This window comes from Tiliqua scincoides, chromosome 6 (genome assembly GCF_035046505.1).
Source record: "Tiliqua scincoides isolate rTilSci1 chromosome 6, rTilSci1.hap2, whole genome shotgun sequence".
NCBI classification, from domain to species: domain Eukaryota; kingdom Metazoa; phylum Chordata; class Lepidosauria; order Squamata; family Scincidae; genus Tiliqua; species Tiliqua scincoides.
In genome coordinates, this window is record NC_089826.1 from 65,785,872 (window position 1) to 65,805,543 (window position 19,672).

General features: G+C 40.8%; 1 protein-coding gene across 1 annotated transcript in view; it reads right to left on the minus strand.

Annotated features, from left to right (window-relative positions):
• The window catches only part of PAICS (phosphoribosylaminoimidazole carboxylase and phosphoribosylaminoimidazolesuccinocarboxamide synthase), a 50,656-nt gene that overhangs the window by 18,736 nt on the left and 12,248 nt on the right, over nt 1-19,672 (minus strand). Inside the window, exons 6-10 of the mRNA XM_066632909.1 lie at nt 11,977-12,048; nt 11,137-11,496; nt 10,710-10,775; nt 8,735-8,925; nt 3,178-3,289 (exon numbers count right to left, since the gene is read on the minus strand). Coding sequence (XP_066489006.1) covers nt 3,178-3,289; nt 8,735-8,925; nt 10,710-10,775; nt 11,137-11,496; nt 11,977-12,048 — 801 coding nt within the window. The remainder of the gene's footprint in view (nt 1-3,177; nt 3,290-8,734; nt 8,926-10,709; nt 10,776-11,136; nt 11,497-11,976; nt 12,049-19,672) is intronic.

Sequence of the window (19,672 nt, forward strand, 5' to 3'; positions counted from 1 at the left end):
CATGGAACCCCCACTCTCCTCCAGAGACTGGAGCCTGCACTGGCTTGACACAACTACTCTCAGAGTGAGGGTCAACACACGAGCTTCAGGCCAAGGGCTCTCTCAGCTACTTGCTGTTTCACATCTGTGAAGCAGCAGTGGCATCAAAGGAAAGGGTGGCCTTGCTTTGTGCAAGTTCTTCTATAGGCCTTGAGCTATCATGAGACCTTCATTCAGTTATGAAAGTTCCATCTCTAATATATTCATTTATGTAAATTTATTCAAATTTTAAATGTAAATTAATTCTTTTTTTCCCCCAGCCCTCAACTCAGTTTCAGAGAGATGATGTGGTCCTCCTGCCAAAAAGTTTGGAAACCCTGATACAGATCACAGACCCCCCCCTTACATAATATGTTTGCATAATATAAGCGTAGAGACATTTTAGTTTCAGCAACAGATGTGTATTCACAATAATCCGCGCTAACAGCCTGATCCTAACATATATTGCTATTAACATAGTTAGGATCTGGATGTCTTTTGTTGGTTCAGGCTTTGCACTGCATGTGTTTTATTCTGATCAGGTCAGGAGTGCATCCTGTGGTTCTTACTCTTGCACTGTTGAACTCAAGTTGATTTTGGCTGCAATCCTATGCGTACTTTCCTGGGAGTAGGCCCCATTGAATTCAGTGGAACTTACTTCTGAGCAGACATGCATAGGATTGGGCTGTGATGTTATACAGCACAGCTCTTTCTAAAGAGAAAATGGCTATATGTCAAGATTACGGTAAAAGGTCACTGACTTGTCTTCAAAGGACTGTTTTTTCATCTCTAGAAAAAGCAGTTAATCCTCTGGACTTCATTGAAATGACTGGGGCATGTGCTGGCAGAAGCATTACAGACTGCTACATAACATAAGGTGCTATACTACATCTAGTTACAACTATTTTAAAAGGATTCATTCCTTTCATCTGATTTCTTTTCTGATTTCAAGTACATTTTGATAGCCAGATTCTATCTTTTAATCCTGACTGTTCCTGACCCATTCTCCTCTGGGTAAGATGAAGCTGGAAGATCATGACACTTCTAAAAACTTCCTTTCAATAGGATATGATTAAATATTAGGACAATGATGCTGTTTCTGTATAGGGTTTAGTTATGTTTTGAACATTCACCTGTGCTTCGGTGTACACCCTATAGATTCTAGTTAGCTGTTTATCAGAAAAGTTTGTAAAAATGTCAATTATCTTTTAACAAGCAGAAACTGCATATCTTCAAATGTATTCAACAGCATCCTTCTAACCATTTATTATAGTGACAAGCAGCTTGTTAGCCAAGTGTTTATCAGATTGGAATAAGCAGATCACACTAAATCCATATAAGTCCAACTATTATGATTTCCTGAATTCAAATAGCAAAACCTGGCTCAAGTTTGAATTAAAACTCTGAATGCAAGGTCTTAGGAAGTTGATGGAACAAGGAATGCATTCCAGTCTGATAGGATTTTATAATAAGCAGTGGAATTTGTTTTAGTCCGGCATCATGCTCAAGTATATTGCCCGTTTTGGTGTGGTTATCTGTGCCAACTTTCCTTCATTTTAATTTGGCTTGTGCTAGCACAAAGTTATGGGAAATTGGCTGAGGCTACCATGATCAACTCCACTAAATTCAGTGGACTTATTTTTTTTAAACTTACTATTTAATTTAAACTTTTATATCCCAAGCTTTCCTCTCCCATTACAAGGCTCAAGGTGACTAATGGTGCAAAGTTAAAAACAAAATTTCTGAATAAATTTACATTTGGGGTTATGTATATAATATATCCTGAGCATAACAGCTGTTGAGTAACTTTGATGAGACTTCCTATGTGCTTAACTAATCTTGATAGTTCAACAGCTTATGATGTTTTGCATACCAGATAAAGTACTGAGTTCCAACCATTGCAACAGATGGACTTTTGTACATGTGTAGAAGAAATATGTGTCTCTTTAGTGGTTCACCAAAGTGTAAGGTACAGGGCACCTCAACAAATTTCAAAAGTATTTTTGGTTTGTGTCATTGTTGCATATTGTGCCATTTTGTGTAGAAATGTGTTCTGACACACAGTGTGTAAATCTTTCTCTTTGTTATTTGTAGGTACATGGTTAAAATCAGAGTTAGCATGTGTGGGAAGGGGTCCTAACGTATGAAGTCCTTAATATATAGAACTTCAAGGGTCCTAAAATATGTAGTCTCTTATGTGAAGACAGTATGGGATTGGGCAAAAATAGGCATGGCTAAAACCTGTAGAAGTCAATTAAAGAACTACAGTTCTGCTGATAACATCATTTTAGGGCTTTCTCCAGTTTTCATGTAACAGATCCTCTTTTGCTTCTCCTAAGTTATGTGATTGGAAACCTATGCCATTTTGTACAGAAACATCCCTTGATACCTAAAATACGATTGACATTATTTTATTGGGCTGTATCCAAAACGGATGACTTCAAATCATCTCCTCCCAGTGTTCAGTTTACATCAGAGGACTTCTGGCTGAACCAGTGAAATTTACAGCCTAATCCTATGACTATTTATTCAGCCTTGCTCCTTTCAGGGTGACTTACTCCCAGGTAAGTGTGTAATATGACTGTAGCTTTTGTTTAGCAGTGTGCCCCAAAACATAAAATAGACAATCTGACATGATGCTAGGGACTGCTTTTAAAATCTCACATTTCGACTTTTCACACCAAAGGCCTTTGTTTAAGAACCAATCCAGACATGTAAACCCCTCAATCGCATATGAAACAGCAGGTAGGTGGTCTTACAGTAGGAAGAGTACAGTGGGTCCTCCTTATCTATGGGTTTGGAAGCTGTGAATTTGACCCACCGTGTGTTCTGAACCTGCATCTGGAGGGCCCACAGAAGACCTCTGGATGCGATTGGAAGTGCTTTCCAATCGCATCCAGAGGTCTTCTGAAGCTCGCTCCTCAGAAGGCCTCCTAGAGGCTTCTGAGATACATTTCCAGGTTTGCCAAGGAGCCAGAAGTGTCTCTTAGAGACCTTCTGTGGTGTGGGGACACTGTACCCTGCCTCTCCACACCTCATAACATCTCCATATGCAACTGGAAGGCAATTCTGGTCATGTCCAGAGGTCCTCTGTCGGCCCACCTGTGGCTCTGTATCTGTGGGTTCAGTATCCGCGGGGGTTCTGGGAATGAATCTTACATAGACACTGAGGTCCAACTTGTACCCAGAAGAGGGGCACTGATTCTGCTCCCTGCAACCAGTTGGTCTGGGCACTGTTCTCTGTTCCTGGTTCACTTTGGAGTCGCAGTTGCTATGCAAAATGTCACATGGTTTTAGCCATATACATCATGACACAAACTAAAAGTATCTCCAGATTACTTTTTGTCCTATTGGAAGGGTGCTGATGAATTCTTTAATTAAATTCATGCTTCTTGTACACAGGTGCCAAAACCCATCTGTTGCAATGGGTGGAAAATGTACTTTATTAGGTAGGGGAAACCATCATGGCCTCTTGCTCTATGTGTACTGGATCTTGTGTTCGGTGTCATCTGCTCAGTAAATAAACATCTAAAGACTTAAAATCCTGTTGCTAGGACCATTTGTACTGGAAGATATATTTTATAATTTATCCTTAAAAGAAAAGTTTGCTCTTTTTGAGCTACCACGAGGACTAGATTTTAACATGGCTCTAGAAATGTTGGTCATAAAGAGAGTGAACAGAAGCTTGTTCTACTATCTGCAAACATTAACAGAGTCTGTATAGTTATAAAACCTGTCACAAAACTAGGATGCCCAATAAAGAAAAGAAGCCTGAACCATGTTACTAATATCTTGCTCCAGGCACTTGATGTACATTGATCAATAAAGTGAAAGCGTCATGTGAGTCCTTGACCTAGACAACTCTGCAACATCCAGTCTTGGACAACTATTGTGCTTGTTAATTTTTTCCCAAAAAGCACTCCATTTTGAGGAAAAAAAATTGGCAAGAATGAACTGTCTCACACACTATGTACTTTTGGAGTTTCTGAAAACATTCTGTTGTCTCCAATTGGAACAATTTTGGCAGTGGTTCACTGCGCTAAAATTACACTGGAATAGATCTTTTATAGGAAGGATGTTCCAACACTTATGCATTTTATTTAAATCACTGTTGGAAGAAAAAATTAGTAGTTATTGGTTCTCTGTTATATTTAGTTCTCTGTTATATCTTGGCCTTTTTGTTTGTTGTCATAACACTGCTAGGGATATATAACTACAGCTCTATCCAGGACAATAAGATTTCTCATACTTTCACAAAATTTGTTGCTTTGTTCGGTAAGAGAAATAGTTTTCTCATCTGACCTCACTTATATAATGTTGCTACTTCCAGTTTTTTCATGCGGTTTTGGAAAGATGCTACAACTTTGACTCTGTTTTCACATGATAATATTTGGCTACATTAATATTTTAAAATATTGATCTGAATTAATTTAAAGTGGAAACGGCCACTATTGATGCTTGACATTTTTCCTGAGGAATCGCAAATCAGATTCAGAAGGGTATGGAGAATTAGTCCCTGTACAGGAACAATGACTGATCCAGATAAAGTTAGTTGCTCCAAAGCTTTGTTGAGATCAATGGAGTGTGTTCAGTTGACTTCTACAGAATTTAGCTATACTTAATTTTCTCTGGACTGGGAACTAAATAATTACTTGGTTTCTTTTTGAAGTTAATGGAATAGACCTGTGGCCCCACACTGGTGAGTTGTGACCCACTAAACAGGAAAGCACTTGGCCCTGGCCCCTTAAGGGATGAGGAATGACAGAAGGGGGGTTTACAGTTTGAGCCTCATTTGTGGGTTCCAAGATTTGCACTAGATTGATTGATTGATCAATCTAGATCAATTGCACTAGATTGATTTGCACTAGAGCAAATCAATTTAAAAAACAAACTCCCCTTGCTCCTGTGATTTACAAACAGCCTTGCTTACCTTTGTGATGTAAGATAAGAGTCATTAAGAAGACTATCCATCAATCAGTCCTCCTCCAAGAACTTAGAAAGGCACTTCAGTCAGCCCCTCCCTTCACCAATGCAAAGTGATCACCTTTCTTTCACATGCTCAGGGGGAAGGGAGGGGTCACCTGGAGAGAGAAGGATTGATGGTCAGCCAGCTGCCCTCTCTCTCATTAAGGAGGCTATTGTTAAAGGACTGTTCAGTTTTTTAAACTGATTTTAAAGGGGTTTAAAATTCCCTTCTGCATTTTTTCCCTTCTGCATTTTTTCCCTTCTGCAGGGATCAGCTCATTCCTTCTCATTTGCTGTGTCCATTCGTGTTGAGTCAAACCCATGTATAAAAAATCCATTTATAACTAGGCTGGCCCTGTACTTACATAAGCCATTGCTGCCCAGTCCACAGGTGTACACATTTAATCCCTGTTGCGTATATGCAATGTTGGACAGAAGTGGTTTAAGCCACTGCTGAGCTCTGGGAACTACAGGGAGCCCTGTGGACTCCTCCACAGGGCTCCTCAAGCCTCAGAATGTCTAAAAATAGCTCTTGGAACTAGCTTCCGGTTTCAAGATTGTAAACCAGAAGTAGGTTCTGAGCACTGAGTCATTCCGAGTCTTGGAGATTCTTGTAGAGGCGTCTGTGGGGCTTTCTGCAACCCCAGGGGGCCGGCACTGGCCCCCTTCTATCCCCAGCAGCGGCGTGATCCTGGGAATCGTGTTGCTGCTGTTGCCCCTTGTCTGAAAAGACTTGGTCCCAAAGGCTAAGTAGGACTTTGGGAACCACTGGAATAGATCACAGGTTGTCCTATTTTTGTGCAAAGACTGAAAAAGTTTTAAAATCTGTTTGGTTCCTTTTTGAAAAACTAGATAAATCAAAGGTGCTGATGATGATACTTTCTCTGCTAGCCAAGTAAAAGTTCATTAAAACCTGACTGCAAGTTAAATGGCATCACTAGAAGTTACATGTTTGAGCACATCACAGAAATGAAAACAATGTATTGCTAGTTGTGAGAAGTAGTGTTTCTTTCTGTCAAACTTGAAGTCACGGACATGACAGGAACCCAAAGCCTAATCCTAACCAACTTTCCAGTGTCAATGCTGCCACAGTACAGTCCTAAGGTAAGGGAAGAAAGACTCCCTTACCTTGAGGAGACCTCTGTGTGTGCCCTCCAGACACGGAATGCAGCATATGTCCTTTTAATATGGGTGCATCAGTGATGGAAAGTTGGATAGGATTGGGCTTTGGGTTCCTGTCATGTCCGTGACTTCAAGTTTGACAGAAAGAAACACTACTTCTCACAACATACATACCTGGGTTATACATAGCCAGGGCAGCACTTACCCCAAATGCATTGCCCTATCATTTCTTCACATAAGTTAACCAGCAATTATTCATGATGAAACTGGACAGTGGGTGAAGTGGTCCATTAAATGTGTTGACATATCATTAGCATTTTTTTGTACATGGCCTGCACTATGGTAACTGTCACTGTACCTTTGCCTACAAACAGTCAGTGTGATATAGTAGTGAACTGAGCATTATTTTTAGACATTCTGAGACTCGGGGAGCCTTGTGGATGCATCTGTGGGGCTCTCCGCAGAAAGATCTGGGGTCTCCCCAGGGAGATCTGGGTTTAAATCCCTGCTCTGTGGGTGGTCTTGGCCTAACCTAACCTAACCTACCTCATGGGGTTGTTGTATGGATAAAAATTTTTTTTGGGGGGGGGGACTGGTGGGTTGAAAAACTGTGCATATTGCCCTGAGGTCCTTGGATAAACTTTATGATAGTTTAAAACTCATCTGATGCAATAATCTTATTCTGTGCATGGCATTTCTTCTGAAAATCATTGGTCTTGCAACAACCATAGAAACTACTTACTGCCTGTAAGTGACTAGTTGTTCTTGCAGCTGTTGATAATATAAATAAAGCTAAACCATTAGAACTTATTTGCATGGAATGTGTGTGATTTTTTTTAAAGGCTTTGATAAGGCTTCCTTAAAGATAAGATCAGCAGATATCTAGTCAAAGATTAAGGACCAAAGTTTTTGTTGTTAATTAAGGAGTTAGAAAGCATCTTCAAAACGGAAAAAGATTATATCTCAGTTTGGAGAGCTGGGAGAAAATGTTTACTGTATTTCTATACATTATCAACCAAAGCAGTGATTTAAAGTTTGAGATATAACTTTCATTATAATAAATCTTTAAAGTGTTTTATTTGAAAACATATTCTGTTGATGAATATGATTCAATGAAATGCTTCCAGACAAGGGTGGTTTCATATGCCTAGTTTATGCAGCCATGCCAGTGGGGTGTGTGCTGCATCCTGTGTGGGGGTAGGGGGTATGTTTGTTCCCTTATCGCAGGTCTGCATTGGTCCTGGAAAGTTGAATTGGGCCCTCAGACTGTTCAGGAGTGTAGATATCTAAAGAACTGCAGTGGATTAAACCTACTAAAGATGAAAGGCAATACATGAGAGAAGCTACTTTCTAGTTGCACTTTAGTACTTTGAATTACAGAATTTGCAAGCTAAGGGGAAACGTTTTGGGTTAGATTGTCAAGGATTGTGTTTATCAGAGCTCCCAGAATGTCAATCACTATAGCCTCTAAGCAAAGTACTACACTTCACAACCTAGCAAGGGAGGCTGCCATAAACCAGTCCAGGCTGCATTGCACCTAATGAATACATATATTGATATGCCAGGGGATGCACATCACTATCTGGAGCCAGTTGTGGCATGTAGCATCTTTGTGTAGGCAACCAGGGTTAGATCAGAGTCAGATATGATAAAACAACTGCATATCCTCATTCCCAAAAGGACATATGTAGAGCATGACTGAGTATTTTTACTTTATTCTCCAGTATTTGATAGGTCTTGGAGATGTCATAATGAGGCAAAAGCCATTTGTTTAAAGGATTTTACTGAATATTTATTAGAACATTTAAAGGTGCATTTCTGATCATGAACTTCTGATAGTTTTTGTTACCAATTTTAATAGAATAGAGGTGACAGCACCTCACTTCTCAAGCTACCCTGCTGGACTGGCACCTGTTCATTTTAATGGTGTTTGCACTGGCAAAGTTGTTTGAGTAAATTATTCTGACAGCTTGATCCTAACCACAATTCCTTGGAAGTAAGTCCTTCCAAATAGGAATATTTAAGATTGAAAGGAGTTGGAATATTGCACATCTGAGACATGCAATGGTTTTTTAAAATTCGAGTATTTGAAATGTTAGGAACTCACAGAAGAAAGCAGTTTTGTTTTGATAGGCTACATAATTAAGTGTAAAACCAACAAAGGCCACAAAGTTACTGTGTTGATAAGCTTTCACGGACCAGAGCTCTCTTTCTCAAATGCATTTTTGGTGACCTTTGCTTGGTGCAAGCTCATGCCAGCACTTTTTGCTGTTTTTTCAAGATTAAGGTGATCACTTCCCTAGAAATAAGTAAGGGTGAAATAAAATTCTTGCCCTCTTTATCTGTGAAGATAATCCCTAAGTTTGTTAAACAATAAAATGGCTTCCCAGGATAACTGATGATGGTTTTTTCCCCTCTCTCTATTAATAATTAGCTTATAGTAGATGAACTTGATTACAACTAAAGGAAAAAGAGAGGCATGGCATATGAATCTAGATTAAATAGTTCTAGTGAGGATAAATGATTACTACCTAGGAGACATTTCATTACTGCGATCTGAGATTTATCATGTGCAGGAGCATAGTAAGACAACTTTGATATAAACAAACAAAACAGAAATTAAACTAACCTGTTGTATTGCAGGGAGGACGTTATTCAGTTGTGTTTTATTGATATCATGCATTTCTTCCTGTTTGTAAAATCTCTCTAGAAGCGTTCTTTGGCTCTTAATTACGGTATGCATGCTCTCAGCTATACTTCTTTGTGACTGGACTCTTTCATTCTCAGGAGTGCTCTTCTTGCACTGAACAGGTGTAGGATCTGTAGGAAAAAGCCATTTCTTAAGTCATAGAAAATACAGCTTTGTAAAGAGACAAGTTCACGTAGGAACCAAAAGAAACTAGTATTTCTATCTGATTATTTGTTTGAATGATCTGCCGCAATTGCACCCCATTTTTCTCTTCAGGAGCTTAGCGTGATCCCATTTTATCCTCAAAATGGCTTTGTAAGGTAGTATAATTTGAGAGAGAAAGACAGTGAGCTATTCAAGGCAAGTTTTGTGACTGATTGGGGACTGAATCCATGTCTGCTTTGCCCAAAGTCAGCTCCCCAATATCCATTGTACACTGGTTCTCTTTAGTTCTGAATTGTCTTCTGTTGCACTGTGTTCGAGATAATGAACTGTATCCTAAGGAGCCAGCATGAAAGCAAACTTCCCTTCCTCAGTCTGATAGTTCTCAATGCCCCCCTCCACTGAAAAACCACTCTTAAAAGTCAGGGAACTCTTTAGAGTGCTAATCAGTGGAACATGGAAAACTCCCAAGTTTATGAGGAGATTGATGATTATTGGTTTTTTTCCACCCTGTGCAAATGGAAATGCCTTATATTCACAAAAGAAAGAGTTAGGATAGAACCTGGTGTTGGAGATTAAAAATATTTTTGTGCTTTTGGCTTCTTTGTATAAATACTGGCGTTCACGGGATAGGATCACTGACTTTCATAATATGAAGCTGCTTAGGTTTATGATTAGATGTTGTGATAATATAACTGTAAGTTTAAACCTTAAAAGATTATAACTGAACCAAAAATTTTTTTCCTGTGATGGCAGCAACTGGGACCAGTTCCAATCAAAGTTAAGCATGTAATCACTTTCCAGTGATTTCAACAGGGCCTAAACGTACCTAGCATTGACTAGATTGTGCTGGGATTTTTTCATAACCCCAGTGCAGTAAAAATAAGACTTTACTGATGCATTGAATCTTTAATTTAATTGAACCACTTCTAGGCTGCTTTTTGGTCTCATTAAAGGGACCATCAGGGCAACTTACAAATACAAGTGGGCCCCCATATCTGCAGGACCTCTGTTGTGCCTCCCCCACACCATGGATAAGAAAACCATGCATACAGGGGAATTGCTATATAAATAGCTCCCCCTGTGCACCAGTTAACAATACCTTTTGAGTTTTGTAGCTTGCAGCGTGAGTGCTTCTGCCTTGACATTTTTGCTAAACTGAAGAACTGAATGTGCAGGCAACCAGCCTGCAAACTAGAGAGAGGAAACTAACTGAATTTTAACAGGAAGCAGGAGTTTTCTAGTGAGTTTTCATTTTCTAGTGAGAATCCAAGCATATTGCTTGGTCAGTCTGTAATTATCATTAAGTCAGTTTTCTGCATCTGATTGGTGTCTCCCTATTAAATGTGAAAGAGCTGCTTGTACAGTTTCATGGCCCCAATAGAGAGAGAACGGTGTACAAGTAGGCATACTACTGCATAACAGCTGTAGACAACCACTCCATCCTTGCTAGCACAGGGATGTGTGCTCTTTCATCTGCACCACATAAAAGTGACTAGGGCAGTGTCAAACCCATGTTGGTATGTTAGTTGAACAGCTTACCCATCATAGTGGCAGGTTTGGCAATCTATGCACACTGTCCTCTGGAAACATCCTTACTTATTCATACAGTGATTCTGTGCAGGTTCCATTGCACATTTCTCCTTACACTATGTCTAAGGTGATGATGAGCGGATCAGGGATTTCCTCTTCTATAATTCGATTCTATCAGTCAATTATTCAACCTAATGTAACAACTGCAACATGTTCTTACCATCTTCAGAGGCCTTTCTCTTGACACTCAGTGGTACTGTGTCAGCGATAACTTCTGTAACTGTCTCTTTAAAAAGAGAATAAGTGACTAGGTGTGGTTAAGATGTATTTTAATTACGGTATAGACAGATAGGTTTGCAGGAACATTACTTCAGGCTGTAAACAAGAGGCATTCCAGAACGAGTACTTTTTTATTATTACAGTAATAAAGAAAAGAGAAGGGGAACAGAGGATGTGATCCATTCCTGGCTGTCTGATCACAGTTTAGCAGCTTTGAACAGTTACAAGAGCCACTACCTTTCTCCCATGATATTTCTCTCAAATATTTCATGTATTTTGAACCTTATTCTGAATCATTGCTGTTTCTGTTCACAGGGTTTTAGTGCCTAATACAAAGTTAATTTTCCAGTCTCTGCAAGAATGCATACCTAAGGGCTGGCTTCTCACAATGTTGTCAATTTCATCATAAAATCTCATCCTCCTCCTTGCATTGTCAAGCTGATCCTTCTCTTTCTGCAGTGCATGATACTCATATTTTAAGTTCTTGTACTTTGTGCGACACTGCTTCCAGTCTCTGTCTATGCCAACTTGCATTAGCCTTCTGGCAATCTCCTCAAATATTTCTTTATTTCGTGTTGCTCCTTCAAGCATTTGCTGTATCTCCTCATCTGACCATATATTTATTAGAGCTCTGACTTCATTGTCACACCAGTGCTTTCCTGATCCTGTATCGTTAATTGTAATAACCCTAAAGTGATTCTGTGCTTCATCCAGGGACATTTGATTGTCTGAAAATACAAAATAAAATAAGTAACTGAAAATAAATGAATTATTTGGAAATTAATAAAGTAAATATGTAGTCTCTTTTCCTGAAAAGGTAGCAGGAAATGCACAGGTTTCTGAATTAGGTTCATTGTGTATTTCAGCAAGAGAAAAGTTATGAACAATAAAAGCATTTGTACAGGAGAGCATGGAACAGAAAGTCTTGGCGGTCAGTGAAAACTATACTACACTTTAAAAAGCCAGATTCTGCATTTTGAATCTATTGACTGACTAACCTTGGGATCCAGCTCTATGCAAACCGTATTCATGCTTTACTGCAACAATTTATTTAAAAAAAGTATTACAGTGTTCTGATTGTGTTGACTTTATTGGACGGGGGGGGGGGATGTGCACAGCCAGAAGACCAAGGACTGGGGTTCATGAGGAGAGACCTGATGTCCCTGTTCATCTTCCCCCCAATTAAATGCTAAGAACTAATCACTTACCTGCTCCTGTTACCTGTTTATATATTGGAAAACCAGGTGCATCCTCTGAGGCTGTGCTGGCAGAATCATCATCTGCTTAAAAAAAAAAAATTCTTCCCATTAAGGCAATAATGTACTGATGGATAGCTTATTTTCTGTCTTAATTCCTAATGTATATGAAAATTAAATTTAAAATGTATTAAATTAAAATGGCTGGTGCCAGAGTTATATTGGAATTGGTAGTTTCCATTTTAAGCCTGCATTCATTCACCATGGGCTGCTGAAGAGAAAGATGGAAATGGGGTGTGCTTTTTCTCTATTTCATTTGTCATGACCCTTTCCACTTTCCTTTCAAAATGTCACCTGAACATAAGAACAACCCCACTGGATCAGGCCATAGGCCCATCTAGTTCAGCTTCCTGTATTTCACAGCCGCCCACCAAATGCCCCAGGGAGCACACCAGATACCAAGAGACCTGCCTCCTGGTGCCCTTCCCTGCATTGGCATTCTGACATAGCCCATTTCTAAAATCAAGAGGTTGCATACACATCATGGCTTGTAACCCATAATGGATTTTTCCTCCAGAAACTTGTCCAATCCCTTTTTAAAGGCATCCAGGCCAGATGCCGTCACCACATCCTGCGGCAAGGAGTTCCACAGACCGACCACACGCTGAGTACAGAAATATTTTCTTTTGTCTGTCCTAACCTTCCCAACACTCAATTTTAGTGTATGTCCCCTGGTTCTGGTGTTATATGAGAGTGTAAAGAGCATCTCTCTATCCACTTTATCCTTCCCATGCATAATTTTGTATGTCTCAATCATGTCCCCCCTCAGGCATCTCTTTTCTAGGCTGAAGAGGCCCAAACACCGTAGCCTTTCCTCATAAGGAAGGTGCCCCAGTCCAGTAATCATCTTAGTCACTCTCTTTTGCACCTTTTCAATTTCCACTATGTCTTTTTTGAGATGCGGCGTCCAGAACTGGACACAATACTCCAGGTGTGGCCTTATCATTGATTTGTACAACGGCATTATAATATTAGCTCTTTTGTTCTCAATACCTTTTCTAATGATCCCAAATATAGAATTGGGGGGTTCTGGAATGGAACCCCTCCATGGATAGCTGAATTCACAGATATGGGAGGAATGCCACCACCCTCTGGAAGTGAGGGGAGCCTCTTCGGAGTTTCCCTGGGCCTCAGAATGCCTTATAAGGCAATGAAAATGTCACTTCCAGTTTTATGATAAAAACTAGAAGTCACACTTTTAAAACTCTGATGTTCTGAGGCCCGCAGAGGTTGTGAGTGGATGCATGTGGCCTCTGCAGGGCTCAGAAGACCCTCCAGAGGTGATGGGAGCACAGCTCCCCTTGCCTCTGGAGGGGGTGCACAGGGGGTATATGGAAAGGCTCCAAAAATCTGATCCACCGTTAACAAAAACCACAGATATGGGATCCACAGATACAGGGCACTACAATTGACTTAGGGCCCAGTCCTATCCAACTTTCCAGCACAGATGCAGTCTCGAGGTAAGGGAATAAATGCTCCCTTACCTTGAATGTTCTTCATGTTTGTGCCCCCATTGTAGGATTGAGTGCATGCCCCATTGGCATGGCTGCATTGACACTGGAAAGTTGGAACGGATTGGGCCCTTAAAATCAGTGCTCCACCTATAGCACCTTGGTGAATAGCATAATCAGTCAGAGGCCTGCTGAGACAGAGTAGCTGTGTGGCCCAGCTGGATTCCCTGCTGATGCCACAGCTTAACAGTGACAGCACCCAAGGCCAGTGAAACTAATTTCCAGAACCAGGAATAACTTCAAACCCTGAAGCTGTGGCAACTACAGCTGGACTAGCTATAACTACACATACGCATTTTTTCTGCTACTTGCAAATTAACAACAAAAAAGAACTTTTGTTACTTGTGTGTTATGACTAGTAAAGCTTTGTTGTCTTGTGTCTAGCATGTTTTCATTTATACTACTTTGTAATGGTTAAATGTTCTGAAGACCAAGAAGCATTACTATTAATAATCCAATCAGAATCTAACTTTAAAATGTAGCCCATAATCTACAGTCCAATCCAGGGCATGTTTACTTACAAGACCCAGTAGAGTCAATTGAATTTAGTTCCATTTAAATGTGTACAGGACTATAGCCTTGCAGTGCAATCCTGTGCATGTTTACTCAGAAGGAAGTCCTGTGTTTCTTGTATCATGTGATTTCAGTCTTGGATAATTACCATGGTATATTTTTGGAGGAACAGTATTTCAATCAGGTAATTGCTCTCCATATTTTGTCCCTATAACTGTTAATTGGACTAAATCCAGTTTCCTTAGAACAAGTTGTATACCAAGTTGTGATTCCCTTGGATACGGGAGTTTGCACACACAGAAGTGATAGTGCCAAGTTCTTGCACGCAGAAATCCAAATGGAATCCTGACTTCACTTTGTGCTTGCACAACACATTGCACAAGATGTTATACACAGAATTCTCAGTACCTCATTGGCACGCATTGGCTTCTGCACCTGCATGCATAACACTGCAAAAATAACACCTAATTTCCATGTTCACTCCTTAGGCTATAACCCATAATGCTGCTGCTCTGATAGGCAGGAGTACACTAAATTACAATTTAAAACTCCCTAAACGTTTCTAACCCCTATGTTATGATAGAGAAGCCTCCTGGCAAAACAACAACAACATAGAAATGACTTCTGGGGAATAAGGATTGACTTCCAAGAATCTCTGAGAATGTCTAGCAGACAATACAGAAAGTGAGGAAAAACAATGAGTGGGAAGCCTCATTACGCAGGTAGACCTATAGAATCCCACAGAGAGGAAAGCAACAGAAAGGTGGGGAAGGGAATAAGAATCCGTCCTCTACCCATGGTGCTCCTCTGCTTGGAATTGCTGCCTCAAGACTATTGTTCAGTTGAAAAACAAAAACCCTGCTGGGGGTTCATTACAAACCTGTAATTTGTAATTTCCTTTTTATGGGGAAGAAATCTGTATTTCAAGATTGAAAAACAAAGTGTAGGATACATCAGAGCACTAAGGACCAATTAGTTGTGAAAACTTTTGCTATTATTCTAATAGCTTGTGACTGATGCCTTGGTGCCCTTTGTTGGAAGCCACTACCAGTTAGAGCAGCTGAAGAGAGGGAATTGCATTTTGGGGAAAGCAAGACAATCCACTCTTCATTCAGCTCCCATTCAACTCTCTGAATAGAAACAAATTATTTTTGCTTCTTGGACCAGAGCTACCTTTTTTTTAATCTGTACTGAGGAGATGGAGTAGTGACTTTGAGTTTTTAAATTGCTGTGAACTGACAGCAGTTTCAGTGCTGATATTACATTAAAGTATTCTTTCCCTGTTTAAAAAGCAACTATACTAACTAATATCCTTAAAAACAATGCATACAAAAAGTTGTTGGCGTGAGTGAGATCAGTCCCATCACCTGGGAAAACTGCTCTCCTGATTGGTCATTTGTTTTGACAACCAAAAATGGGGTGTGCTTAGCTGGTGAAGCTGCAAAAAGACATCCTGTTGTTGAGTTTTAAAGAAAGTGTCTGGAAACAATCTGTCTGCTTATGTGCATTCCCACCAGAGATTGACTTTTATATCATCTTGGTATGACTAAATGCCTTATGGTGGATCAAAAGCAAGTTTGTGTGGTCTAGGAAACCTAATGCAGCATATCTTAAGTTCCACTGTTAGCTGTGGAAGGCATGGATCTGTGAATGCAAGCTGTTCTATGGCTGCCAGTAGAAACATCCTGACCTAGCAGCTGGGTTGCAGCCCATGGATCCAGATCTTGCATAGGATGAAGAGGTTTGAAGTTGAATATACAGTACTCAGGCTGCAATCCTATGCACATTTATCTGGGACTAACTCCTATTGACCATAATGGAGCTTACTGCTGAGGATTGGGATGTCAGATATGTTTCTTTTTTTCTCTAGCCCACTGAAGCTTGAAGGTGATAATTTGAAAATGTGTAGGCAGTGTCTTAAGACAGAGGACTAGAGAAATACCATTACCCATTGTGTATATTTTCTCTTCCAATTTTGTATCCCTTCCTCCACCCTTTTCCTTCCTCATGTTCTTCCTAGTCATGCCTCCTGTTTTACTTTCCCTCAGGCTTTGCAAAAATTCCAAATGTTGTCAATCTGTAAATATTGCAACTGGAACAAAATATGCAAATTGTGCAACATTTTATATAAACGTCCTCTTAAATTGCATAACTGAGTGCAGACATTTTTGGCACTGCATGAGCAGCTTCAGTTGTGCTGTTTCATAACTCTTGGATTTAGGTCTGTACTGTGAAGCACAATGCTAGTGTCAGAAGATGAGATACACAGATATAGCCCTAACCTAGATATTCCTGGAAGGATTGACTTGCACGATCACCCAGTGTGACCGGATAAATGCTTGGTTTCCTTATTCCAGGTGGCATAGTGAACACACAGGAATGTATCTTTGCACACTCCCATAAATCTTTCTAACCTGGTTTAGGAAGTGTTTAAAACAGCAGTCTATGCATGTGGCAGACATTCAAGACAACCTGTTTGTCTTATACATGCTGCAAAGTGGGCTTGAGAAGTGCATATGAATTGTACCTAGAAGCTGTGACCCACAGAGAAGGAACATAACAATGATTCACTTAACCCTTCTTTTCTTTCCCTGGCCTGGTCCTATACATGAAGAATAAGGTGGTAGAATCCCGGAGTTACGGAGTAGAATAGATGCTGGTGGGGATGCCACATTTAAATGCTTCTCCATATTAAAAACAAACAAAAAAACTATAAAAACTTATAGCAAGGTAAAAAGTGCATGTTGGGAGACATTGTAACCCAGTCTCCTTCCTCCTGTGCTAATTTTTTATATGCAGAGTGTGGAGAGTTTTGGGGTTTTTTTTGGGGGGGGTGGTGGCTAAACCAAACTTTTCCGAGTGGTGAAGACCAGAAGTGATTGTGAGGAGCTCCAGAAGGATTTCTCCAGACTGGCAGAATGGGCAGCAAAATGGCAGATGCACTTCAATGTCAGTAAGTGTAAAGTCATGCACATTGGGGCAAAAAAATCAAAACTTTAGATATAGGCTGATGGGTTCTGAGCTGTCTGTGACAGATCAGGAGAGAGATCTTGGGGTGGTGGTGGACAGGTTGATGAAAGTGTCTACCCAATGTGTGGCGGCAGTGAAGAAGGCCAATTCTACGCTTGGGATCATTAGGAAGGGTATTGAGAATAAAACTGCTAGTATTATAATGCCGTTGTACAAATCTATGGTAAGGCCACACCTGGAGTCTTGTGTCCAGTTCTGGTCGCCGCATCTCAAAAAAGACATAGTGGAAATTGAAAAGGTGCAAAAGAGAGTGACTAAGATGATTACTGGGCTGGGGCACCTTCCTTACGAGGAAAGGCTACAATGTTTGGGCCTCTTCAGCCTAGAAAAGAGACGCCTGAGGGGGGACATGATTGAGACATACAAAATTATGCAGGGGATGGACAGAGTGGATAGGGAGATGCTCTTTACACTCTCACATAATACCAGAACCAGGGGACATCCACTAAAATTGAGTGTTGGGCGGGTTAGGACAGACAAAAGAAAATATTTCTTTACTCAGCGTGTGGTTGGTCTGTGGAACTCCTTGCCACAGGATGTGGTGCTGGCGTCTAGCCTAGATGCCTTTAAAAGGGGATTGGACAAGTTTCTGGAGGAAAAATCCATTATGGGGTACAAGCCATGATGTGTATGTGCAACCTCCTGATTTTAGAAATGGGCTATGTCAGAATGCCAATGCAAGGGAGGGCACCAGGATGAGGTCTCTTGTTATCTGGTGTGCTCCCTGGGGCATTTGGTGGGCCGCTGTGAGATACAGGAAGCTGGACTAGATGGGCCTATGGCCTGATCCAGTGGGGCTGTTCTTATGTTCTTATATGAAAGCCTTCAAAAAATGTGATTATCTACCTGCAGTGTGATGTGCCATCATTTCCACCATCTTATTTCCATTTCTGGGTAGTCTGTGTGGACCAGATCCCTGTTTATAACATGGAAAGCAGGACTTGGGGCTCTTGTCTGTGGTGAGACCTGTAAGCTCCAGAGGTCACAACAGACTCCTGTACCTTACAGAAGATGAAGTCTGCAAATGTTCATGGATTACAGTTGAAATAGCACAAAGTTTTGTTATGTTTTGTTGTCTTGGCACCACACCTTTCTTCTGTGATGAAGAAGCAAAGCAGCATTTGCAGGCTTTTTAGACAGTATCCCACCCAGGCACTGACACCCAGTGCTGGTTCTCCCATTCAGGCACTGCTTAGCTTTAGCACAGCAGTTGCATCGTGTCTTTAGACTGCCCCTTGGGACCAGTCTAATTCACGACCAAGCTAGGTATTGTATTGGCAATTACTTGAGTCCAACTGCATTTTCAAAAATAGTAGGAAAGAAAGGGCTCAGTGGGCACTTGGGAGAAGATAAACAGGAGATGGGTACAGGTGCTTCCACCTACCAGACTTTCTTCCTAGTTAGAAGCTGACAGGTGAACAAAATGTGAAAACTGCCCAGAGGAGAAACAGTGGGCAGTGGAAAAGCATCCCCTCCAACCTGCTGATTCTCCCCTGCTAATGTTTCCCAGTTCTTGCCGGAGCACTAAGAGGAAAATACAGGATTGGGAACTCCCCCTTTCTTTTCCTTGGGACAGATTGTTATTAAAACAATGGTGTGCCAGCTGCGGCCATACTTGGATCGTGCAGACCTGGCCACGGTGATCCATGCCTCGGTGACATCGAGGTTAGATTACTGTAACGCACTCTGTGTGGGGCTGCCCTTGAAGACGGTTCGGAAACTGCAACTAGTGCAGAATGCGGCGGCCTGTGTGGTTACTGCAGGTAGGCAGTTCGACTCTGTCAGTCCGCTTCTCCAGCAGTTGCATTGGCTGCCCATTCGTTTCTGGGCCCAATTCAGGGTGCTGGTTTTGACCTTTAAAGCCCTATACTGCTCTGGGCCAGGGTATCTTAGAGATCGCCTACTCCCGTACAATCCGGCTCGTCCTCTTAGGTCATCAGAGAAGGCCTTTTTACAAGTGCCACCGCCTAGGGAGGTACGTGGGGCGGCGGCAAGAAATAGGGCCTTCTCAGTAGTGGCACCAATGCTATGGAACTCCCTTCCCCTTGACTTAAGAATGGCTCCCTCTCTTGAGACCTTTCGGCAAGGCCTGAAGACCCTTCTGTTTAAACAAGCCTTCTGAGTTCTCAGCCTTTTTAACATCTTTTTAACATCTTTTAATATTTTGTACAGGCCTGATTCTTTTATGACTTGCTGCTGCTCTATGCTCTTTTTACCTATTTTTATTCTGACTGCTGTTTTTTATGATATGTGTTAATATGTTTTTATTTGCTTTAAATTATGTTTTTAATCTGTTGTAAGCCGCCTTGAGTCCCTTCGGGGAGAAAGGCGGGATAAAAATAAAGTTATTATTATTATTATTATTATTAAAAGCCATTTGATAACAGAGCTGAGACTGAAGTATCACTTAACTTGCTCTGAAACACACAGTGTTTTTAGCATTGTTCTTGTTTGCTCAGGTCCTTTTCGGGCAAATGGAATTTGTAAGCTGCTGACTTAATGCAATTATTGCCATCAAATTCATTTTACATGCCAAGAACAGAGCGGGCAGTTTACAGTAAGGGAATCCATTGTAGTATTCATATGATTCAGTT